At 41.6% G+C, this 25,927-nt stretch overlaps 2 protein-coding genes across 6 annotated transcripts in view; one reads left to right on the top strand and one right to left on the bottom strand.

Annotated features, from left to right (window-relative positions):
• Positions 1 to 5,530: 5,530 nt before the first annotated feature.
• On the bottom strand, positions 5,531 to 14,434 carry nsmce4a (NSE4 homolog A, SMC5-SMC6 complex component). 5 transcript variants are annotated; one of them, XR_009790951.1, is made up of 12 exons: positions 14,228 to 14,433; positions 10,885 to 11,084; positions 10,725 to 10,805; positions 9,221 to 9,351; positions 8,140 to 8,285; positions 6,950 to 7,049; positions 6,548 to 6,638; positions 6,382 to 6,476; positions 6,260 to 6,308; positions 6,073 to 6,164; positions 5,813 to 5,939; positions 5,531 to 5,709 (listed from the first exon to the last, which is right to left on the bottom strand). XR_009790951.1 is itself a non-coding variant. In XM_061790957.1 (12 exons), exons 3-12 carry the CDS (start codon positions 11,072 to 11,074, stop codon positions 5,647 to 5,649), a joined length of 1,038 nt encoding a protein of 345 aa, XP_061646941.1. In that variant the 5' UTR covers positions 11,075 to 11,084; positions 14,120 to 14,161; positions 14,228 to 14,434; the 3' UTR covers positions 5,531 to 5,646. The 5 variants fall into 5 exon arrangements, 3 of the variants coding, with proteins under 3 accessions (XP_061646941.1, XP_061646950.1, XP_061646960.1); XM_061790957.1 differs by lacking the exon at positions 5,813 to 5,939 and adding an exon at positions 14,120 to 14,161 and having other exon boundaries at positions 14,228 to 14,434; XM_061790966.1 differs by lacking the exon at positions 5,813 to 5,939 and having other exon boundaries at positions 10,885 to 11,082; positions 14,120 to 14,434.
• A 6,340-nt stretch (positions 14,435 to 20,774) lies between these two features.
• Positions 20,775 to 25,927, top strand: part of plekhg5b (pleckstrin homology domain containing, family G (with RhoGef domain) member 5b) — a 95,107-nt gene continuing 89,954 nt past the window's right edge. The window contains exon 1 of the mRNA XM_061790776.1: positions 20,775 to 21,455. Within this exon, the coding sequence (XP_061646760.1) occupies positions 21,374 to 21,455 (82 nt within the window). The 5' untranslated portion in view covers positions 20,775 to 21,373. The remainder of the gene's footprint in view (positions 21,456 to 25,927) is intronic.

Below are 25,927 nucleotides of genomic sequence, written 5' to 3'. Positions count from 1 at the left end.
TGTTCAGATTTGTAGTTTTTACTTTTGATTAAGACACACATTCAGGCACCATGTGTCATTGGTGGTAGTTATTATAGTGTGTACATGATTTGTTTCACTTTTATAGATTTTCAAGCAAAATTGCCACTGCAAAAAAAAAAAAGGGCTTAATAAGGGAAAAAGGAATAAAATGAGGAATATAATACTTCAGCAAAAATATCTGCCAATTGAACAGAAAATTTGGACTTGGTAAGATTTCTAAAAACAAGTAAACAGCTAAATCTCACACTATAGAATTATGGTATCTCATTTTAAGTTAAACTTTCTCATAACCTGTAATAAAATTTCAACCTTAAGATTTTAAAGGGGGGAAACCCGAAGATAGCTGGGATAGGCTCCAGCAGCCCGCGACCCTAGTGAGGATAAGCGGTAAAGAAAATGGATGGATGGAAATGCTCTTGCTTATAAACTGGTTGGTAAGAAATGCAGGGATAAAATATTTACACACACCTGTTCAAATTCCAGGTTTTTGTAAAAAAAGAGGCCAAATTCTGTCAAAACTTCTTCCACCATTAAAGCCAGGGTATGCAAGTTTTCAAGATTCAAATCTAGCCAAATTTCAGCTCCCCCACCCCGCCTCCTCGCATGTTTGCACAAAGAAAGCTCACTCGATGAAAAAGGAGAACCAGGAAGACAGCGGATCGTCGTGCTCGGCTGGCTGCCTCAGAGTGGCCTTCCGTCGGCCAGGCATACACGACGAGCCGCTGGAAGAGTGAGAATGGAACCCGCTCGCCTGCCTCACTCAGAGTGCACCACAAGCAGCAACGTTACTGGTTTGATGTTGTACAGTGGGGCAAAAAGTATTTAGTCAGCCATCAATTGTACAAGTTCTCCCACTTAAAAAGATGAGAGGCCTGTAGTTTTCATCATAGATATACCTTACCTATGAGAGACAAAATGAGAGAGAAAAAAAAATCAAGGAAAATCACATCGTTTGAGTTTTAAAGAATTTATTAGCAAATGATGGTGGAAAATAAGTATTTGGTCAATAACAAAAGCTCAGCTCAATACTTTGTTCTATACCCTTTGTTGGCAATGACAGAGGTCAAATGTTTTCTGTAAGTTTTCACACACTGTTGCTGGTATTTAGGCCCATTCCTCCATGCAGATCTCCTCTAGAGCTGGGTTAGCAACACAGACTTTCAACTCCCTCCAAAGATTTTTGATGGTGTTGAGATCTGGAGACTGGCTAAGACACTCCAGGACCTTGAAATGCTTCTTACGAAGCCACTCCTTTGTTGCCGTGTTTGGGATCATTGTCAAAAAATGTTTGAAAAACCCAGCCACGTTTCATCTTCAAAGCCCTTGCTGATGGAATGTGGTTTTCACTCAAAATCTCACGATACATGGCCCCATTCATTCTTTCCTTTACACGGATCAGTTGTCCTGGTTCCTTTGCAGAAAAACAGCCCCAAAGCATGATGTTTCCACCCCCATGCTTCACAGTAGGTATGGTGTTCTTTGGATGGAACCCAGCATTGTTTCTCCTCCAAACATGACAAGTTGAGTTTTTACCAAAAAGTTCTATTTTGGTTTTCATCTCCCAGTCCTCTTCTGGATCATCCAAATGCTCTCCAGCAAACTTCAGACAGGCCTGGACATGTACCGGCTTAAGCAGGGGGGACACGTCTGGCACTACAGGATTTGAGTCCCTGGCGGCGTAGTGTGTTACTGATGGTAGCCTTTGTTACTTTGGTCCCAGCTCTCTGCAGGTCGTTCACTAGGTCCCCCTGTGTGGTTCTGGGATTTTTGCACACCGTTCTTGTGATCGTTTTGACCCCACGGGGTGAGATCTTGCATGGAGCCCCAGATTGAGTTAGATTATCAGTGGTCTTGTATGTCTTCCATTTTGTAATAATTGCTCCCACAGTTCATTTCTTCACACCAAGCTGCATACCTATTGCAGGTCTACAATTTTGTTTCTGGTGTCCTTTGACAGCTCTTTGGCCTTGACCACTGTTGAGGTTGTGAACAAGTCTATTTTATACTGATAACGAGTTCAAACAGGTGCCAGTAATCCAGGTAACGAGTGGAGGACAGAGGAGCCTCTTAAAGAAGTTACTAGACTATGCCGATCTGATCGGTATCGGACGATAATTAGCATTTTATGCTGATCGGCTTTCATGTCATAATTCGCCGATGTGATCAATGACGTCATCGATCGGCTCCGCACAAGACATTTAACTCCCTGTCGCCGTTGCGTATGAATCCAAAAGCTAGTTCATTTTTAGCCTTGTCACGTGTCGTCGCGCAGTACTGTAACTATCTGACAGCCAATAAAGTTTTTTTCAATCATGTCGGTTAAAAAATACATCATCGGTGTGGGACTATTTTGCGTTGTCTCAGACAAACACCACGCAAGTTATTTGCAGTCTGTGCACAACTGAAGTACGTTGTGGGGCACGTCATCTAAATCCTTCCACACAAATTTGATCGGGCACCTGAAGAATGTACACGAGGCGCATGCCACGTTCAAGCAACGCAGCATGGGGAAAAAACGGACGCAAACTCTGGACAACACCCGTCCATATAGCCCCCCGGGACAGTGAGAAAGTTAGACTAAGCATGTCATTAACAGTATTTATTAATTTAATTACAGTTAAGTTAGCACCCATTATTTCTGTAATGTTGATCCCCATCTCCAAACTGTTCCCACTAAGTTGGAAATGTCCAAAATACTAGCCCCTGTGCGCCCGTGAAAGGAATCTTGGCATGCTAAACCCTTCAGAGACGCTTTAGCATCCCAAGAGATTTTGGACAGTCAAACAGTTTGTGGATTCATGTTCCAGCATGTCTATGCACCAGTGCAGCACAAAGCAAGGTCCATTAAGACATTGACGAGAATTTGGTATGAACGAACTTGACTGGCGTGCACAGAATCCTGCTGTCAAATCGACAGAACACCTTTGGGTTGATTTTGATTGGACACTGAGCCAGGCCTTCTCATCCAACATCAGTCTGTGACCTCACAAATATGCTCCTGGAAGAATGGGCAAAAATTCACAAACTCATCCCTTAACCTTATTGAAAGCCTCCCCACAAGAGTTGAAGCTGCTATAGTGGCAAAGGTTAGACGAATATCATATTAAACCATAAGTATTTAGAATTGGATATCACTTAAAATTATATGAAAGTCTTGCAAGTGAGCGAATACTTTTGGCAATGTAGTGTACGTGCGGTTGCTAAGCTCACCGCACGGATGTGATAGTTTTTTTTGTGTTAAATGTCTCCGCCTTTCCTAGTTTACGATACTTGTTAACAACAACGCATCATCCTATGGTGAATGTGAACCTCAGGAGTTATGGCAAAAAGGTTTTGGTTTCGTCGGACCATAACACGTTTGGGAGACTTCAAGTGTGTTTTGTCAAATGTAGCTGAACTTGGCGGAGTATCTGAAGAAAACCCACGAAAACTCCACATAGGAAGGCCAGAGTACAAGTAGAGAACCTGAGAAATGCGAGGCTAACATGCTTACTCCTACCATACCATGCTGCCCTCCAATTAGAGAAGTCAATTATCCACAAGGGAAATCAACTGTTCTAGTAGTCTTCACAACAAAGGCAAGCAGGCATGCTGAATTACTAATATTAAAGATTTGAAAGTCATAATACAACCCTAATTCCAATGAAGTTGGAATGTTGTTAAACATAAAAACAGAATACAATGATTTCCAAATCATGTTCAACCTATATTTAATTGAATACACTACAAAGCTATTTAATGTTTAAACTGATAAACCTTACTGTTTTTAGCAAACAGGGTCATGTTTACCAGTGTTTAATCACCTTTTCTTTTAACAACATTCAATAAACGTTTGGGAACAGAGGACACTAATTGTTGAAGCCTTGTAGGTGGAATTCTTGCTTGATGTACAGCTTCAGCTGTTCAACAGTCTGGGGTCTCCGTTGTCATATTTTACGCTTCATAATGCGCCACCCATTTCCAATGGGAGACAGGTCTGGACTGCAGGCAGGCCAGTCTAGTACCCGCACTCTTTTACTACGAAGCCACGCTGTTGTAATTGTCTTGCTGAAATAAGCAGGGGCGTCCATGAAAAAGACGTTTGGATGGTAGCATATGTTTCTCCAAAAACTCATGTACCTTTCAGCATTAATGGTGCCTTCACAGATGTGTAAGTTACCCATGCCATTGGCACTAACACAGCCCCATACCATAACAGACGCTGGCTTTTGAACTTTGCGTCCATAACAGTCCGGATGGTTCTTTTCCTCTTTGGCCCGGAGGACACGACATCCACAATTTGAAATGTGGACTCGTCGGACCACAGAACACATTTCCACTTTGCATCAGTCCATCTTAGATGAGCTGGCGGCGTTTCTGGGTGTTGTTGATAAACGGCTTTTGCTTTGCATAGTAGAGTTTCAAGTTGCACTTACGGATGTAGCACTGAACTGTATTTACTGACACTGGTTTTCTGAAGTGTTCCTGAGCCAGTGTGCTGATATCGCCTGAGGGATCGAAGGTCACGGGCATTCAGTGTTGGTTTTCGGCCTTGGCGCTTACATGCAGTGATTTCTCCAGATTCTCTGAACCTTTTGTTGATATTATGAACCGAAGATGATGAAATCCCTAAATTCCTTGCAATTGTACATTGAGGAACATTGTCCTTAAACTGTTCGACTATTATCTCACGCACTTGTTCACAAAGAGGTGAACCTCGCCCCATCTTTGCTTGTGAATGACTGAGCAATTCAGGGAAGCTCCTTTTATAGCCAATCATGGCACCCACCTGTTCCCCTGTGGGATGTTCCAAACAGGTGTTTGATGAACATTCTTCAACGTTAGTCTTTTTTGCAACGTGTTGCAGCCATAGAATTCTAAGTTAATGATTATTTGCAAAAACAGCAAAGTTCATCAGTTTGAACATTAAATGTCTTTGTAGTGTATTCAATTAAATATAGGTTGAATATGATTTGCAAGTCATTGTATTCTGTTTTTGTTTAACACAACGTCCTAACTTCATTGGAATTGGGGTTGTATATGCATACATACAAAGTAAGACTACAAGAGAGACAATTTGGAAAATACATGGAAAAAGTGGACTGAGTATAGGAAACAAGAGGAGGACATCACTAATGGACAATCAGAACATGGATGGACAGATTACAATTTAATTTGTTTTGGAAAAGTGCCCCCACAATGTAATTTTTGTTATTCTTTTTGGTATTGTTGAAAGAAAATTCCGTACAATGTTATTTTAGTAAAACTTTTTTTTTTGAATTTTATTTTTTATAAATACAAAAATAAAATAAGTCATCATTCCAGTGTGGCCTGAAGGTCCAGAATAAGGTGCAGGGTCATCCCTGTGCCCGATGCAGTCAGACACTAGAGTTAAACTGATAAACTAGCCTTTTAAGTCTATTTATATACTGTGCATCTTTTAGTATTATAGCGTATCTATTTATTAGGTTGGTGGATCCAAACCGTCAAGTCTAGCATAGACTCTTGATGAATTAAAACTGAGCCGGTGTCATTTTCCTACTTTTATTATTGTACTGGAAAAAAATAAAACAACATCAAAAACACATCTTAATTCCAACAAAAAAACCACGTTGAGTCCCTTGTGATACAATGTTTGTTCCATCACTAATTGTCCGTGTTTCGAGGCGGAATCATGGCGCCCCTGATGTCTAAGGCATCAATGAACTCCTTGGAAGATGAGAGGAAAAACACATTGTGTCAGGTACACACATACAGACAACTGGGCCAAATTTGAGCATTTGAGAAGAGTTCACGACTGCAATGTAGTTACCAAACAAGCTAACAGTTAGCCAAGCTTCTTGTATTTTCTGTCAGTCTGTATGCCTCTCACAGGTCAGTATTCGTACTTCGACAGACATTGGAGCGTGTGGTGTGTCGTGTTGGTCATCTCAAGTACACTATAGGAACATCTTCCTTATCATGTGTGGGGTCTCCAAAACTTTTAAAACTGTTGTTAAGAAGTCTGTCTGGGTGTTCCCTGCTTTAGCAGGAGAACTTTTAAAGAGGAAATTATCTGAAAAACTTTCTTACCTTCCACATCTTTGGGCTCATTGAAACGATACACGCATTACGGTTGTCCGATCCTCCAGCATCTATCTCCATCGCCTCCTCCTCCACAGGAGCTGAAAGACGCAACAGAAACAGCTCACTACTGTCATGGATGTAGGTTATTCGCTTTCTTTTGTTGTGAATGACAAATCAATGCATCACCCTTTACCTATATAAGGCAACTTGTCTCGATCCAAACCAATTTGTGCCAAACCATCCTGAAAAGACAGAAAGAGTCACTAGAGGGCAGATGAGCATCCATTTGGATTCTTTGCCTCAAAGAAAACTCACCCTGACAAGGAAAGACGTGTGGAAAATGTTCTCTATTGTCCGTGAAAAGGAGTCGGGGTCAATAACAAACTCGTAATACGGGATCGGCGACAACGCTGTGGTTGAAGCAACGTTGCATTACACGCCAGTACTAGCACAGCAATAAGGCTGTCTGCTGTAAACTCACGGTCCTTTTGATGATAACCCTTCAGCCAGCCGAGGATCCTCTCCACCTCTTTCTCGGTGGCTTCTTGTTCGGCCTCTTCCAGCTTTTTCAGCTGAAACGTGCACAATGTGAGACCAACAGAACAATTTAATACGCTCCCACTTGATGCCAGAAGGTAAATAAGCATATGCTGTATTTTTTAACATTTTTTGTTTGGTGGTGTGCAGTGAGCTATTTCTAGTGTAAAATATGTGCCTTGCCAATGTGTGGCATTTATTCATGAATGGTAGAACACGGGGCAGTTGTGTGTGCGTCTGCATGCGCCTCTCAAAATATACTAACGCTTTCTCCTGTGGAGGGAGGGGGGACAAGCAACTAGTTATAGGGTCTTGGACTTTTTTTCTAGCTTTGTGTCATAGTTACCTGAGTGGGCATGATCCTTTTTGCTTCCTTGCTGGGGGGTTTCCTTTGTCGTGCCATCTTTTGCTTTGGAGGGGGCGGCTCAGCATGGAAGGAACCCAACCTGGTGAGTCAGAAGTCAGTGACGGGGAGTGCACGTGGTTCACAAACATTTTACACCAAGTACCACCATCAAAATACACTAGCGTAGAAGGCCTAAGTGTTTATCAAAAATGAGGCAGAGCTTTTATCACTAAACAGTATATTTAACAGTCTAAACTACTGTAACATTTGCAGTTGAATATAGAAAAATTAAGTTAAAAATCATACGTTTGAAAACCACAGTTCTGAAATATAAAAACTTGAACAAATATACTGTCCTGGATTTTAACAAGTTTAAGCCACTGTCACCTAATACACGTTTGAATATTTAATTCATTGAGTCTTTTGCATACCTCTTGAGGGAACCAGTACTTTGAGAATTGCTGTACAGTACTGCAAACACCCACTCCATTGCGGTTCAACATTCGTGGCCCCACTATATCGCTAATTGTGATTAAAATGCAGTAAAAAGTCAATATGTATGTAAGATAATGAACATTGAGACTGTCTCGGTTTTCATTCTCTTGGGCTCTGATTGGCTGTTGGTAACACCACGCATTCTCGGATAGAACACTTTTTTTGCAGCCCTTTGATGGCCACCAAGCGGCTGAGTCTTGGAAGGCAGCGGGTAGTGAGCCTAAGCGCCAGAAGAAGATAAAACTCCCTGATATGCTTCGGGAAGGGCAGAGTTTCGTGGCCCTTGTTTTAAGAACACTGCACAAGAAAGTTGGCGTCAGCGCAATACAACAACCGGCTACGGAACTCCACACCTTCGGCATTACTGCCATCCAGAAGTATTCACGGCATGCAGTGCTTTCCAATACCGTTGTCGCAAACAATTTCTATTTTATGCATGCAACTTTTTTGTTGTACAAATACGTTTACAAGGTGTTTCATAGTTTGCTTTCATAAGCTTATTTGTGGGAGGAGTAAAAATACTTAAAATTTGTATTTATTTATTTATTTATTTTTAAATCAGGGATGTCCCCCAGTGGAAAAAGCTGGCCGATCCTAATTGCAAGTGGGTCTGCACCGCATTGCCTGCAATAAACAGGGGTTCGATGTACTGCCATAAATGAATCCGGTGAGACGGTTAATGATGCTGCACGCACATGTAGTGGAAGGTCGGCGCTGTCCTAAAACAGTTCTCAGCTCCCCTGGCCAGTCTTTGCCAGGCATCGCTGGGCAGGTACCCACTGACTTGATCTCTCTGCTCCTTCTTCCCAGTTTCCAGCCGGTTGAGACCCATGAAGGAGAGCTGTCAAAGCGATAAAGGCAACCACAGCTTTACGGGGAGTGAATCACTGCATTGATGCCTTTCAAATTCAAATGCAACCAACTGATAAATAAATGTCAATGTCAATGGACGCTGACTTGACTTCATCGACTGCAAAAAGCTGTTGTTTGGATCGGTCCTGCGTGTCAAAGCTGGATTGAAAGACTTAATTTGAGCACAGGTAGTGGCAGTGCTTGATTCTGTCTACGAGTATTTGGTTTAGTATTAGTGTTGGGGTTTTTCTTCTGTGTGGCCCTAACACTCCTAGTTATAATTCAATTTTAATGATAGGCAGACAGATAAAAGTTCATTCCTCTAGAAGGTAATTCAAACATTGAATCAGCTTCTCACATTTAACAGCAGACAATAAACAAACATCACCAAAAATCATAACAGTATTAAAGTGCGATGAGAAGGCACTATGTTGAGCAATGTTCCTTTTTTGCCTGTTCTTTATCGTGTTATTCACTTAGTATTGGACGTTAATTCACATGTAATAGACATAAATATGGTTAATCTATGCTAAAGCATTTAATTTTTATGGCGATTAAAATTATTTTGGGGAAGTTCGTATGACTACATGTTGCATTAAAATACTTTCTGTGACGCTGGTCGTACTTCAACTGGGTGGTTGTTCCTATTGAGATCAATAAAATAACTCAAAATATAGCCATCATAAAAACCTTTAGTAATTGTCCGGACTATATTTTAAGTAACAGTTTAAAATAGTCATTGTCATACAAGCGTAAGCAGGAGTTGACCAATCTAATATGACACCGTTCTAGACAATACAACTCTTGACCTTGATGAGAGAGGCTGGGGTAACAGTCGCACCAATGCATCATCTGTCAAAAATGTGCAGCCTAGGTGACCAGAGATTCTTCTAAATCATTTTCATTTAAAACGGAATGACTTACAAGGTGCTCAGCAAATACAGTGAAGTCAAAAGAACTGTCCTCATCTCGCATCAGGCTGGCTCTCTCGTTGTTCAGGTCTGTGGCCACAGCAACGAACTTAGAATCCAGCACCGCTTCGCTCGTCTGTCGCACTGTCAAACAACAACTTTGCTGTCAGAGGGTTCCGTGCAGCACCAATTTCTACTAGAACCAAGATTTAAATGGGACATAAACTTTATTTGTTTGTACAGCGAAGGGGCCAAGCCCCAACACGAATTGTGGAAATCCACGAGTAGTTGATGACAACCCCCCCTCCCCCCCAAATGTAATTACAAGTAAAAACCTAAATATACCCCACACAGACGTGCGAGGAAACTGGCATGTATGTTGGGCGCCAGTTTATTATGTTTTTGATTCATTGATACAAAGATTCATGGGTATCACAACTTATGAGTGCCCCTTACAAGTTTTACGAGCAGTCGCTTAGTCCATTTTTTTGCTCTGTGCTCCAAGCAAAAAGTTTAGGTATGAGCAAGTTTCACATACACCGCCGCTTGGGGCAAGTAAAAACAAACAACAAAATAAATAAAAAGCCTATACACTTTGTCATTTATTGAACAGGACGAAGATCAAACACAAATACAAAATGAAAACACTCCCAAGACGCATGAAAAAGAGGCTGACGTGAACTACGATTCCCAAACAAATGTTTGACTTTTCTTGCCCTGTATGGCCATAAAGCTGTTTTAAAACCGGCCGAACCCAAATAAATACATTTCAAATCAACCCTCAAAGCGTATGTAGTAATTAATTGACAAAGATGAAAACAGAAATTGTTGCTTTAGTTAGTTTTTGTTCCTTTTGTAAACTTGAAATGTAGTTTCAGTAATCATTTTAAGGAAAAAAAATAATTTATTTTGTTGACCTGAGTGTTAAAGTGTCTTTTCAATTTTACTTATCGTTATTTTGTTCTTTGTTTTCCCCCTCGTTCGTTTTTGTTAACGATAACCTTGGGGAAAAGCTGACTGCCCTGGGCACCGTAGCTGTATTGTACTTAACCAAAGAGAGGAAACTGGCAAGAAGTACAAAAGGCGAGCGAGTGTTGATACTGACTATACTCTCGCATTCCCGAGAGAGAGAGACTCCTCGCTTCTCTTTCTATTCCATTTTATATATATATATATACACACACACATATATATATATATACACACATATACAATGTTACTCCATCTACTTTTGCTCATTTGTTTTAAACTTAGGATGTTGTTTTGTTATATTTATCTCCTTTATAATATATATTTAAATTTTTATATTGAGAAATAAATGTTAAATTGAAAAATTCAGATTTTATTATCAAACACTTTTTTTATTACCACATAAACACAAACAAAAAGTACAAAAAATTGGTACCGTTGAGTACCAGTGTCGATTCCCAGGTACCGGGAATTGGTACCGTACCAAATGTCTACTTTAAAAGTTCTGCTTGGTCAATATGAAGAGCTACAATAAAAATGACACATACCATTTACAAACAGTTTGTCTGCCTCTTCCAAAACTTCTGTGAGTTTGTTATTGGAAGGACTCAGCAAATCTTCTCTATTTCCTGAAATAAAAAGGTGCAAGTATAAGACAACAAACAAACAAAGCAACCTGCCACCTCCTCTAAAGTCACTTCAACTCACGGTGAACTGCATCAATGAGGTCTCTGTACTTGCACCTTATTTCCCTCCTTATGCCCCTTTCGTCGCCGTATTGCGAATCCACCAAGTCGGACCCCTCATTGGTCCGCTGTTGGTCTCCGTTGTTGTGGCGAGTGGTGCAGTCTTGCTGGGGCGCTTGCTCATCGGTGGACCGGCGTCTGAGACGCTCCATCGATCAGTCTCTTAAGTGTATGAAATGTATGGTATGAATGGACTTACAGTAATTCGAACATGTACTGTACATCGTTTGCACATGATTCAAATGTGTTAAACCACAAAGAGCATATTTTTTTATTATTTTTTCGGAAAAGAGGGGAAAATTACATTAGTTTATTACCTTCTAATCATGTGCAACCAAAAATTTATGACCGGAGTGCTGGGCATCTACATAAGTGGTTTTCATTTATTACTATCTAGTACATAATTCTTTCTGAACTACTTTATACACTTGGGGTTGTACAGAGTCTGACCGGTGGACATTATTGTGCCACAATTATGTTTAGAGCTTGACAAAGTTAAGCTTACCACTTGGGGGGCATGCCCGGACATGAATTTAAAGCAACTTTTCTTTCAAAACTTTGGCACGATCAAATTGGAGAGCTGGGAATTATTCCACCGAAGAGATCCATGAATATTTGCAAACATCACAAATTCCCACACACGCACACCACGCTGCTGTGGTGGGCCCAGAACAAGGACAGCGTTACCAGTTTGGCCACGTTTTGCAAAAGTTACCTGGCTGCCCTCGCAACAGATTTTTTTTCTCTCACTGTGAAAACCATCGCGCATCAGCGGACGAGGCTTCACTCAGGCCATGTCAATGCTCTCATGTTCTTGTACGCAAACCAGGACCGAAAAACAAAAACTGTGACTAATCAGGACTGTGATGACGATGAGGCTGCAGGCTCTTTCCTGTGTATTGCTTTTCTCCCACATTGTTTTATGAACATTACAGTGTTACACTTCACCTGATAGGAGATGTAGCCTAACATAACGTGTATTATAGTGTTAAATTAGTTAATGTAAAATGTAACAGCTGAGTTGCTTCTTGATGATCCATTTTCTGTTCTGAGTTGTATAGAAGCTGTCTATTGTCAGTGAAAATGGATTATTACAACGCATTTCTGTGATTTAATTCCTGAAAACATTGGTCACGTCATCAGCAAATAGACTTTCAAAAGTGTCGACTTAGAAAACAACTAAAGTCATGCAACCCCCCACATTCACAAACATTGAACCATCACATTTCTATCAATGTAGACCATAGCTAACATATACAGCGGCTGAAATAAGCTTTTAACACGTCACCATTTTTCTCACTTTCACTTTCTCACTCATTTCAACAGATCTTGGGAACAACCCAAATAATCCATACATACAAAGAAAGTAGAACAAATAAGATCAGAAATTGTGTGCAATAATGTGAAATGACACAGGGAAAAAGTATTGAACACGAAGAAAAGGAGGTGTAAAAAGGCATGGAAAGCAAGGACAACACCTAAAATCTATCAATCATCAAACATTAATCCAGGCCCTTGTCAGTGCAAATGAATATCAGCTGCTTCAGTCCTAATTGATGGTCTACAAAAACATCTCATTGCCAAGGTATGAGTCAAGACACATCTCATGATGGGTAAGAGCAAAGAGCTGTCTAAAGACCATTGCAAATTGTTGCAAAACATAGCGATGGCATTGGTTACAGGTGCATATCTAAGCTTATGAACGTTCCAGTGAGCACGGTTGGGGCCATAATACGTAAGTGGAAAGCCAATCATAGCACCATGAATTTGGCTCAATCACGTGCTCCTCGGAAGACTTCTGACAGAGTAGTGCAAAGAATAATCAGAAGAGTCGTCAAAGCGCTCCACCACCTGTGGAGAGCTTAAAAAAACCTGGAATTAGCAGGTACTGTTGTCACGAGGAAAACAGTGAGTAAACCATGTGAGCCATGACCTGTATGCATGCTCACCACGCAAGACCCCATTGCTGAAAAAAAAAAAAAAAGCATTTCAAAGCTTGTTTAAAGTTTGCTGAACAACATTTGGACAAGCCAGTTAAATACTGGGAGAATATAGTCTGGTCGGATGAGAGCAAAATTGAACTGTTTGGATGCCATAAGGGCGGCACGGTGGGCGACTGGTTAGAGCTTCTGCCTCACAGTTCTGAGGAGCGGGGTTCAATCCCCGGCCCCGCCTGTGTGGAGTTTGCATGTTCTCCCCGTGCCTGCGTGGGTTTTCTCCGGGCACTCCGGTTTCCTCACACATCCCAAAAACATGCCTTAATTGAAGACTCTAAATTGCCCGTAGGTGTGACCGAGTGCGAATGGTTGTTTGTTTATGTGTGCCCTGCGATTGGCTGGCAACCAGTTCAGGGTGTACCCCGCCTCCTGCCCGATGATAGCTGGGATAGGCTCCAGCATGCCAGCGACCCGAGTGAGGAGAAGCAGCTCAAAAAATGGATGGATGGCTGGATGGATGCCATAATGCACACCCCGTTTGAAGGAGAAATGGCACTGCACATCAGAATCAGAATCATCTTTATTTGCCAAGTATGTCCAAAACACACAAGGAATTTGTCTCCGGTAGTTGGAGCCGCTCTAGTACAACAGACAGTCACAAGTTTCCTAATTATCCATACAGCTTATCCTCACTTGGGTCGCGGGTGTGCTGGCGCCTAGATCAATTATCTTCAGGCGAGAGGTGGGGTACACCCTGAACTGGTCGCCAGCCAGTCGCAAGGCACATATAGACAAACAACCACTCACACCTACGGGCAATTTAGAGTCTTCAATTAACCAACCATGCATGTTTTTGGAGAAACAGGAGTACCCAGAGAAAGCCCACGCAGGTACGGGTATGATTTCTGGGCAGATAATTCTGATATATTTTTGACATAAAAAGTGTCATAAAATCCTTAATCCTTTTCCAATTCTTACAAACTAGGGCTAATTGTATTCGTGTAACAGTTCTCTATCTAACCCTACTTTGATATAAAGGCATTTTAATAAAGAACCTACACCTACTTATTGGCTTTGTATATTAAGATTTTGGCCAAAAATTGGTGCATTTTCATCGGTTATAAAAAGTCATAACTGTCTTCATTTTGTCACAGGAAAATGATACATTTACCTCTGAAATTGTCTTACATAGCCATGTCTCTGATATTGGTGTTAATGTCTCGTGTAAATCAATTCAACTTCAACATTTTACACACATACCTCTAACATGACATTGCTGTGGGAGTTTCCTCCAAACTGGTGCTAGCAAAAACCCAACATTAGCAAATTAAACAACGTGCTAAACCACTTTAGTCCAGAGTTTCATACTTTACGCTGTAGCACCGGCTGGGGTTGTTCGAGCTTTGCTCCTTGTGTCCAAGATGAGCCCCAGGGCGCTTCTGCCTGGATCGCCTACAGCCTTCTTATTCGAGCCTACAGCTACAATGCCCGCCGTAAACTGACGTCGCGGCTGACTCGTAGGAATCCCACTAGCCTTGTTGGCAGGACACGCTCTGCTGCAATATGATTGGCTCCTGAACACGCGCTGCTGCAATATGATTGACTGAGAAAGTCTCTCTCGCACGCGAGGGAATGGGCAATCGTCATATTACGTGGTTTCCGTTTTGGTGGTAAATGACGTAACACAACAGGCGTTCACCCATAGATATGAACACGAGATAGGCCAGCGCTGCTCTCAACCATAGATATCTTATGTAGTATTGAATCACGTGGCATAAGCGGTCTCTGCGGTCGTTTAGGGCTACATGTATGTTATGTCCAGTGGCATATTTATGCCTCTTTTAAGGGGGCTTCAGTGTATCAGTCACCATTTTCAACACGTTGACCATAACCAAGAACGACAGCTCTTCACTTTTTGCAGCTGAGCTGAGTAGATTCACAAATGACTCCCCTCCAAAACCTTTGGCCAATCACAGTGAAGATTGATTGATATCAACATGTGACCAATCACAGCCAAGTAGCAAGGGATAACCGTCTGTTTTGCATTTGATTTAGTTTTTCGAATTCGAGCACAATGTCAAATAATATCAATGTTGTATCCGTAAATGCAATTTATGCTGATAAAGACCACCTGCATCAATATTTTGACTGCCTCTTTTGCTTGGTTTAGGCGGACTTTAAGTGACGTCGAAAAAAAAACAATGTAATATTTCTGCTCAAAATGCCAACAAATAGAAGTTTCAAAGCACCACAACGCGTGAGCACCAGCACCAAAGCGGTCGTAAATCTGTGGAGTCCAATACCTATGGAAAAAAATAAATACAAATGTGGGCCCCCCGTTGACGAGCGTTATTTCAGGGGAAGAAAACCTTTGCACAGGGGATGAGTTTTGCACACCACTATTTTGGGGCCACATATGAAATCTCATTTACGGCCACCGAATTTGCACATTTATTTAGTATTTGCCCTCTGCCATCCATACGAAAGTATATGTGAGTAAAATACTGACACAACATCACAGTTGGTGTAAAGGATATCATTACAAGATTTGTATTTTAGTCTCTAGGCTTTGTGGTCAATCTTATTCTAATTGGAAAATTTTGCAGATCTAAATGAGAATCTCCAAATCCCCTCAAATTTTTCAAATATTTTGTGGATTTTTTTTTATTTGCATAACAAATACCGTAAAAGTAACAAATAATGAGAAAAGCATTTACAAGTAACAATACTTTGGTTACTTATATTTATATTTAATAGAACTTGAATGAAAAGGACTCTAGTGTCCCTTCTACATTAGCCGTACACTCACTGTTTTATCACGCTGCACTATTTGCATACCGTTGTTGTTATTTGCATACCTACTGCCCACTTATGTGTCTGAGAACTCTCTGCACCATTTGCACAATCGTCACTGTGCCAGATCATTGCACTATTAGTCACTTTAAATGTCTCTAAATTGCTTGGGGACTGCATCGTTTGCACAATTGCCACTATATCGGCATCACCACACTAGTGGTACACTTTCATTGCTTAGTGAGTCTCCACACGTTTTTTTTATGTCCTATTTGTTCATAGCTGCTGTTTGTCGTCATTCTAGAGTTGGTCCAACTAGTGGGAGACAAATTTCTTGTGTGTCTTATAACTTACTTAGCCAATAAATCTGATTCTCATTCTTGTGTGTTTGTTTGTTAGTTTTGTTTTGTACTTTAATGTCAAAACCATGTTATTTTATTCTCTGCCTATGTTTGAATGTTCATATGTTAATAAGTATTTCAACAGAATAAGTAATTCAATAGATCTAAATACAGATCTCTTCTATAACACGAGATAGAGCCTTAGAGTGGCCGCTGTGTGTGTATTTTCAGTTTTTTTTTTAATTCAAGGTTTACGATTTTTCCCTCCTTGAGCAGTCCCCTTATCGTGGTGGAGGGGTTTGTGTGTCGCAGTGATCAGAGGATCTAAGTGGTCTGGGGCTTTATGCCCCTGGCAGGGTCACCCATGGCAAACAGGTCCTAGGTGAGGGACCAGACAAAGCACGACTCAAATGAACCCTTATGATGTTTATCATAAATGGACATCAGTTTCCCTTGCCCGGCCGCGGGTCACTGGGGCCCCCCTCTGGAGCCAGGCCTGGAGGTGGGGCTCGAAGGCGAGTACCTGGTGGCTGGGTCTGTACCCATGGGGCCCGGTCGGGTACAGCCCAAAAGGGTAACGTGGGTCCCCCTTCCCATGGGCTCACCACCTGTGAGAGGGATCATGGGGGTCGGGTCCAGTGAGCTGGGCGGTGGCCAAAAGGCAGGGACCTTGGTGGTCCGATCCCCGGCTACAGAAGCTGGCTCTAGGGATGTGGAACATCACCTCTCTATGATTTTTTACAGGCTGTTCGATCCCTGTATGACCAGTGTCAAAAGGTTGGTCCGTGTTGCTGGCAGTCAGTCGAATTTCTTTACAGTGAAGAATGGACTCCGCCAAGGCTGTCCTTTGTCACCGATATTGTTCATAACTTTTATGGACAGAATTTCTAGATGCAGCCAATGCGTGGAGGGGGTCTGGTTTGGTGGCCTCAGTATTGCATCTCTGCTTTTTTCAGATGATCTAGTTCTGTTGGCGTCATCAAGTCGTGATCTCCAAGTCTCACTGGAGCGGTTCGCAGCAGAGTGTGAAGCAGTTGGGATGAAAATCAGTACCTCCAAATCTGAGACCATGGTCCTCAGTCGGAAAAGGGTGGCGTGCCCTCTCCAGGTCGGGTATGAGATCTTGCCCAAGTGGAGGAGTTCAAGTATCTTGGGGTCTTGTTCACAAGTGAGGGAAGAATGGAACGGGAGATCGACAAGTGGATTGGTGCAGCGTCTGCAGTGGTGTGGATTTTGTATCGGTCCGTTGTGGTGAAGAAGGCGCTAAGCCGAAAGGCGAAGCTCTCAATTTTTACCGGTCAATCTACATTCCTACCCTTACCTATGGTCACGAGCTGTGGTTCATGACTGAAAGAACAAGATTCCGGATACAAGCGGCCAAAATGAATTTCGTCCGCAGGGTGTTCGGGTGCTCCCTTAGAGATAAGGTGAGCAGCTCGGTCAACCAGGAGAGGGTCAGAGTGGAGCCTCTGCTACTCCGCATTGAGAGGAGCCAGATGAGATGGCTCGGGCATCTTATTAGGATGCCTCCTGGACGCCTTCCTGGTGAGGTATTCAGGGCATGTCCCACCGGGAGGAGACACCGGGGATGACCGCAGGACACGCTGGAGAGACTATGTCTCCCGGCTGGCCTGGGAGCTGGTTGAAGTGGCTGGGGAGAGGGAAGCAGACTTCCCTGCTAAAGCCACTGCCCCCGCAACCCGACCTCAGATAAGCGGAAGAAAATGGATGGATGGATTATGAATTTTTTCAAGTAATTGTTTCTGTATTTTTTTGTATATTCCTAATAGTTAGTTTACTAATTTAACAATGCCGAAAATGATTTTTGTTAACGCTGACTTCAGATTCATTTGTCACTGACTGCATTTATTTATTTTGTGCATTTAAACAACTGATCTCATGCACAAACTGATCCCCAACTGAGCAGTACTACACTTTGAAGCTATTCTGTACCTTTGCAATCATGCTACTTTGTTTTGTTTTGCTGGAGCTGTGGTCATCTTCACCTGCACTTCATTTGGATTTGAACTCCTGACTTTGCTGGGGAGGAAAAAGCATGTCTGTCTTAACAAAACCCCACTTTTTGTATTCCTGTGCAAAACGTTGCATCAAATCTGTTCTAATGAATGAGTTCTAATGAAATCATTCAGTGATTCATACTGTCTGAGCAGTTTGACATTCCTTTGTTTTTAACCTTACGAACAGCAGAGAAAGAAGCTCTTACAAATGTGCCGAGAAGAGAGTGAGGATAATCCTGCATGTTGTCAGGTGACCAAGAATTAAGGAAGTCTCAAGACTGTAAGACAACCAGACACTAAGCCATTCTGCCGCTTATGTGACTTAAACACTCTTCAGCTATTCAGATGAAGCTGTAGAAGCTTACTAAAGACAAGGGGAATGTGTGTCCCAGTATCACGGACATTACCGCTCTCGTGCTGGTGAAGCACCAGGAGGACGACGACCCCCTTTTAGTCAAAGGGAGCAGAAAGAAGGGGAGTCAGAGGAGGCACGGCGGAGAGAAGAAGGAGGTAGAAACTGGAGGCCCGCTGGAAGGCAGACAGTGCGTCAGAAGAAGAGGGAGCAGGAGAACTTAAGCAGGAGGTGATGCTCCGAAAAGGTCTGGAGGAACCTGAAGGAGCAGGTGGAGGTGCAGTACAGAGAAAAGATAGCAGCTGCATAGAAGGAGGCAGAGGAGAGGAGATGCTTCCACACAGCAACAACAGCCAGGTGTTAAGTTGACTCTCACAGTCAAATTGGACCCTTGCTAAAATTGTATATTGATAGCTCCACAGTTGTTGTGAGGATAATTACATATTTAACACTTTAACAGTTGCATGTTTAACCCCTCTAAACTTAAAAAAACAAAACATTTTGAGAATTACAACTTTACTTTTTAGCTTCACTCCATACAGTGTCAGGGACCTGGTGACTCCTTTGTTTTCCAAAGATCAATGTTGTACACAATTGTTTGCAGTAATGTGTAGACCGTACACTGTCCTAAAACAGATTAGACAACATGCGTTTGCCTGTCTAAAGGATGTACAGTGGTACTTTGATTTGAGTGTGCGGCACTATTTTATTTATTTATTTATTTATTTATTTATTTATTTTGTTGCTTTGTGTTTAAGATATGAGCAAGCTTCAGATATGCTGCTGCTTGAGTCAAGTATTTTTTTTTTTCAACTGAAGTGTAAAAAAAAAAAAAACAACAGCCGCCAATGCACTTTTTAGCCGTTTATTGAACAGGACAAACAGTCAAACACAAATACAAAATGAAAACACTTGCAAGGAGCATGGAGGAGAGGCTCACACCTGCCAACCCGACTTACTCCAGGTTCCTGACGTCACTAAACTGCACCACTTAAAAGCACATCGACACACGAATGTACTGCACCGTGTGTATGTGTGTGAGAGACTTTAATCTTAAAATCTCTTTATTAAAATCACTTTGCTACTTTTCATGGTCTTTTATTTTTTTTAACAGTATTTATTCAATTAAAGTCAATCGCGTAAGGAGTGTAGTCATACATTAATTCATCTTCAATCCCCGGCCCCGCCTGTGTGGAGTTTGTATGTTCTCCACGTGCCTGCGTGGGTTTTCTCCGGGCATTCCGGTTTCTTCCCACATCCCAAAAACATACATGGTAGGTTAATTGACAACTCTAAATTGCCCGTAGGTGTGAATGTGAGTGCGAATGGTTGTTTGTTTGTAACCAGTTCAGGGTGTACCCCGCCTCCTAAACGATGATAGCTGGGATAGGCTCCAGCACGCCCACGACCCTTGTGAGGAGAAGCGGCTCAGAAAATGGATGGATGGATGTTAATTTACCTTGGGAAAGAGTCATTGATCGATCAGTTTTTCAGCTGCAATAATGCATTTATATTTGGAGAAATGTCCTTGTTGTTTAAGGATATGGAGAAGCAGCAAAACATGTGTGAATTCTGAGTACATTAAATGATGAGGTGAAATTCTCATCTATTCTTGTGATTAACAAGATCCTGTTTGATGTGTAATTTAACAACATTTTTGTATGGGTACACTGTTTGGTTGCTGAGATGCTCCTCCAAACTGCAACATGACTTGAGCAAATAAAAGAACACTCAGGATTAGCTCCAAGCACAATGTGTAGCTCCGGAGGAAATCTGGGTAAAAATGTGGGTTTTCGTTAACTAAGCTAAAATCGTATAAATAAGTCATCAATTCATTTTCCGTACCGCTTATGCTCACTAGGGTCGCGGGCATGCTGCAGCCTATCCTAGGTATCTTCGGGCGAGAGCCGGGGTACACCGTCAACTGGTCGCCAGCCAATCGCAGGGCACATAGAAACAAACAACCGCACTCACATACACGCCTACGGGCAATTTAGAGTCACCAATTAACCTACCATGCATGTTTTGGGGATGTGGGAGGAAACCGGAGTACCCACGCAGCCACGGGGAGAACATACCAACTCCACACAGGCAAGACCGGATTTGAACCCAGGTCCTCAGAACTGTGAGGCGGAGGTGCTAACCAGTCATCCAGCGTGCTGTCCGTCTAAATAATAACAAATAAAATCATAAAATAATTTACTCTGTGTGGTGAATATATGAGTTTTTTAATTTAACTACAGAAATACACCATTTTTGAGATGCACCTTTATTTTTATTTACAAAGCAATACATTATTATTATTAGTAGTAGTAGTAGTAGTAATTTAATTTAATTTATTGCTGTACGCCTGAATTTCCCCTCTGGGTATCAACAAAGGACATTTTATCCGAAACTGCGATTCAGCACCCCTAGAGGCACTCGCCTGGCAGTGCAGAGCAAATCGCTACATTGGATGAATGGAAGGCGGTCGGCGAGTGTTTGGAGTGGAAGACACGAAGCTAAAAAAGGAGTAGAACTTGTTTGAAAGTTCTCTGATGAGAGGCGCTTCCTTTAAAGCACAACCGTGGACATTTATTTCTAGATTCATCCCTCCCCGTGGGCATCAAACTTGCAAGCCGAGCCCAACGAACGGCGATTTCAGCGAGGAGCATTTAATTTTTAAATGTTAAACCACGGCAACAGGTTACGATGTGCGTGTTTTAGTTGACGTGAGGACATAGGCTATCTTAAAAACACGCACCTTGGTCACACTTCGCCTTCCACGCGCTCGGCGTGATGTGGAGGTCGAGCCGAGCCGAGCCGAGCTTCACGTCTAGTGTGCAGGACAATGTGGGAGAGCTTTTGACCGGACAGCTAGCCAAACTGAAACTTCACGGGGTGATTAGCAATTAGCATCGGAGCACACCGGCACGCGAACCTGCTCGGAACCGGTGAGGGTTCCCCCTTTTCTGCCTAACCACCACAGCACCACCACCCAAAAAAAAAAAAAGCACGACCGCATTCCTTCATGGTTCCGAACAAGTGGACCATGAATTCAGTCCTGCACAAGTCGCCTCCTCGAAGCTGGCTTGGACTCAAGTTGAGGCTCAGTAAGTGACTACTGTATTTTTATTTTGGAATTTTAGCTATTACAGTACTTATGAGGCCTTATATGTATTTTCTTTTGGAATTTTAGCTCTTTAAGGTAGTCGTGAGGCTTTATACGTTGTTGTTTTGTCTCTTATTTGTTCAAATGACCTAATCAATCCATCATTTCAATTGGATACTGTCTTGTTCCTAGTGACACTTGTGCTCCGCACACTTTTGTAACAACGTTTCCTGGATTTTCTGCTTTTATTGATACTGAGGTCCTCGGTTTACGACGGAATTTCCGTTCCTACGGCGGCGACGAAACCGAAATTCAATTTGTACGTAAGGCGGAATGCTTCGTCGTCATCACTAGCCTACATTAATGCAGAAGTAAATAAATCATGACAGTAAATATTTGTGTGAATTCCATTTTTTGGCGTAAATAAAACAATCAAATGAAAAACAGTAAGTACAGCGGTAACTGAGCGTGCCTCCTGACGATGTACGACTTATATAACTGTACTTTAACGCCACGTACAGCAATTAAAACAAATTCTGAATAAAACTGAATGATACGAAAACTGAAACAGTATTTACTAATAATGTAAATCCAATTAATCTATTTCAGACACCCAAACTATTAACAAAAATACCATTTTATAAAGAATAACTGTACAATGTGAATAACTAATAAAATTGATGAATAAAGATTTAACATCACTTTTACCTTTATTGAAGACACATGATGGCGTATGTAAGAGGGCAAGAAGGGAGAGGGAGAAGGGCAGCTTATTGTTTGGAAGGGGAATCTGCCATTTTCGTACTTTGCTATATGAATTTTCTTTCTGCAGTGTTTCTCATCTTCTTTATCAAAGCCAGGGCGGGTGCTTGCATGGTGGCTTATTGGGCAGGTACACTCAATAAATGAGCACAAAAAAGACTTTTAAAAATGTGCTTCTGATGAACGTGCTGTTGTCTTGTGCTGATGCACGCTCAACCAGAAAACAAAGTGCACGTGTATGGGGTCCTTTGTGTGGGGCTCAGTACTGGGAAACGAGCGGCAGAGTCACAAACAGTTTTGGTTGAAACCTGAGCAAATGTTCATAAACTGAGACAATTGCGGATATGAAATTGCCGAAAACCGAATTGTACCAAAACTAGGGCATATGGAAAGTGAGGTTCCACTGTAGTTCAATGCACGCAGTTAACCTTAAACTGTTGAAAGTCGCATCCATGATAAACTGGTAAACCCCAGTATATTAGAACTCTTTGTTGGATTTAAAATGATATGCTGTACAGTTTGAAAGGTTCCTCTATAATGGGGGTCTTTGGTGTATGACGTAGCCCAAATCTGTACGTTTTTAAGTTTGAAGGTGCCATAGTCTAACCGTAGTCTGTCCATTGCCATCTGTTATTTTTACACATTATTAACCAATTGAAAGTGTTCAAAATAGCTTGAGAACAAACCTATGAACTCTCTTGAATGCTTCAACTGTCTGGAAAGTGTTGTAAAACTGCAATCTTCTCTCACTCTGCGGGAGCCGTGCAGCATTATGTCGCATCAAGATTCTGGATGTACTTGAGACAGTAACAAGTGAAAATCGTTAGGTTAGATGCATTTAAGTAAGACAGTTATGTTAATGCTCGCTGCAGAAGGAACTGTAGTGGCACACAGCTAAGTTTGTATGCAGATTCATTTCAGCTTATTATACCACTTAGACAGCTCGTCGTTTTATTGAATGCAATACTCCTTTGGAAAATAGTTTGACAAGATGATATAACATCTTTTGTGACATATGAAAGCCTTTTTCGCTCGATCAGTTTGGTGTGAGCGCAGACTTTGATGTGGACAGCTGGCGCTGTGTTTGAGCAAAATTTTCTTTAGGTTTTAAAAAACTTTTAACTGTTAACTTATCTTTACACTTGTGTGACAAAAAAGTTAAAAAATGTGATTCATGAATGAAGCACATTTGCAATGCGAGTCTTATAGGTTCACTTTTGTTGATGTCAACAAGTTATTGTCCCGGATTGTATTGCGTTTAAACCTAAAAGGTTACACTGTAATTGTCCTCGTCTTATTGTTCTTCAGCTCAATTTCATCACGCTTAGGAGCTGTGTCTCTTTTGGGATTGATTAGCTTTTACATTTTTGGGCCTGAACCATTGAAATTTCTGACTTTTTTAGGCAAGAACATCAAAGGTGAGATCAAGCCATCAGATTCAGAATGCGTGTCCAAAAACCACACAAGGAATTTGTAGCTAGTAGTTGGTGATACTCAAGTAAAGTACATAGGAACAACTTGCAAAGGCTGGATTTGCACTGCATTGTCCAAGTAACACAATTGTGTTTTTTGCTCTCAAGTGGCACAGTTGGGATATGCACCATGGCATGGAATCGGATAGCTTCAGATCAAAATCAGGCCTCTTCCAAATGTGAATAATAATGGACATCTGCCAATGTGAGGGCAGCGAAAATACACACATCTGATATCCCCTGTCAATGCAAGCTTGATGTCATGAAAATACATAGATTGGTGACGTATACTGACACAAGTAAACACACTTAAACACGCCCATTGTAAATATAAAATACAGGGAAAACATCTTAAACACGCCCATTGTAAATATGAAATACAGGGAAAACTGACAAATATGACAGTTATGGTACATTAGAGGTGTGTCGGCGATTCAATAAGGAAAATAATTGCTGACGGGAGCCAGTGAAGTAATGTGGAGGTTACCCTCATTTCAACCATTGAGAGAAAGAGTCAGCCCAGGCCAACTAATGTAACATTTAGTATTTGTAATATTTTTGTATTATTGTTTACTTCCATCTTGTGAGAGCCCGGTGTTAAGGTTTATAGAGTTACTAGCAATTTGGGCATCCGCACATATAGGTTGGTTTATGTGTTCTGTCAGAAAAAAAAGAAACACTTAGGCACATATTGGATATGTGTCACTTGAAATGTAAATATAAATAGATAGCAAAGTATGAATCACACCATCCATCCAGCCATTCATTGATTCATTCATTTTTCTATACTGCTATCTCATCGAATGGCAATGAGCTATGGGGTCCCTCAAGGGTTAGTTCTTGGACCCCTCCTGTTCAGCCTGTATATGCTACCCTTGGGTCAAATTCTTCAGAACTTTAATCTTGACTATCATAGCTATGCAGATGACACACAGTTATATCTAGCAGTGTCTCCAGATGACTACAGTTCAATTGAGATGTTGTGTCACTGTCTAAAAGAGATAAATATCTGGATGAGAAAACATTTTCTTCAATTAAACCACAACAAAAGTGACATAATTGTTTTTGGCAATAAAGAAAAGAGAATTGCTGTTAGTAAATACCTGGAGTCACTCTCTTTAAAAACCAAAGACCAATTCCGAAACCTTGGTGTTCTGATAGATTCCGACCTGACTTTCAACAGTCACATCAAATCAATTACTAAAACTGCTTTCTACCATCTGAAGAACATATCCAGAGTGAAGGCTTGCATGTGTCAAGCAGACGAGGGGCCTCATGTACAAAGACTTGCGTGGATCTCCTACTAAAACGCGTACGCTCAAATCCAGAAAACATCGTAGGCACAAAAATATCCAGATGTATGAAACTCTGCGTACTCATGAATCCAAGCACATTTCATTTGTACATTCCAATCAACGTGGAAATGAGCGCACATGTTGGAGTAGCCGACTCCTCGCTTTCCACGCCCTCATTTGAATATGCAAATCACATTTAAATGAACCCTGCACCTGAGATGCCGATCTCTGCATGATCAGATAAAAAGGAAAATGAGCAAAGTAATGAAGAAAAAGAATTTTTCGGAATGTGAAGTTGCTCAATGAAGTGGAGGTGCGCAAGAAAATCCTCTTTGGCACGCTGTCCTCCGGCGTTAACAACACACGAAAGAGGAGCGAATGGGACAGCGCGTGTGCAGTTGTCAATGCTGTGGAGACAGAATAGCGCGCACACGCTAAACTAAAAAAGAAGTGGTCAGACATTAAGGTGGATGTGAAGCGGAGGACAGCTGCAAACTGTGGCCCAAAAAAGGCGGAAGAACCGGCGCGCAGGGCCTCACCCCGTTCGAGGAGAGAATCGCTGCGATCATGGGTGACGCTGCTCTCTCAGGGGTGATGGGAGGACACATGGCTCACTATGATCACCCCACAAGGTTAATACCATGTATTTTTATAACTCATAACAAATGTGTTCATACAGTAACCAACACTCAGCCCTGTGAGATAAAGGTTAATTCGTAAATGTTCTATGTGTGGTATTTCTAATAAATCTTTTGAATTCAAATAGAACCACATCAGCATATCAAAGAGGATATCAAAAACTTTTGACTCCTTTTTGATTACTCCATTTATTATTTTAATACACAGGAGTGGACACGCACGCTAAAAAAATTTTTTTTAGGTGAAGGGGGTAAATTATGTCAATTTAAACACATTTTAATCATGTGCAACCGATGTACATGTTC

This window comes from Phyllopteryx taeniolatus, chromosome 1 (genome assembly GCF_024500385.1).
Source record: "Phyllopteryx taeniolatus isolate TA_2022b chromosome 1, UOR_Ptae_1.2, whole genome shotgun sequence".
Taxonomy (NCBI): Eukaryota; Metazoa; Chordata; class Actinopteri; order Syngnathiformes; family Syngnathidae; genus Phyllopteryx; species Phyllopteryx taeniolatus.
This window is presented reverse-complemented; position numbering and strand designations above follow the sequence as displayed.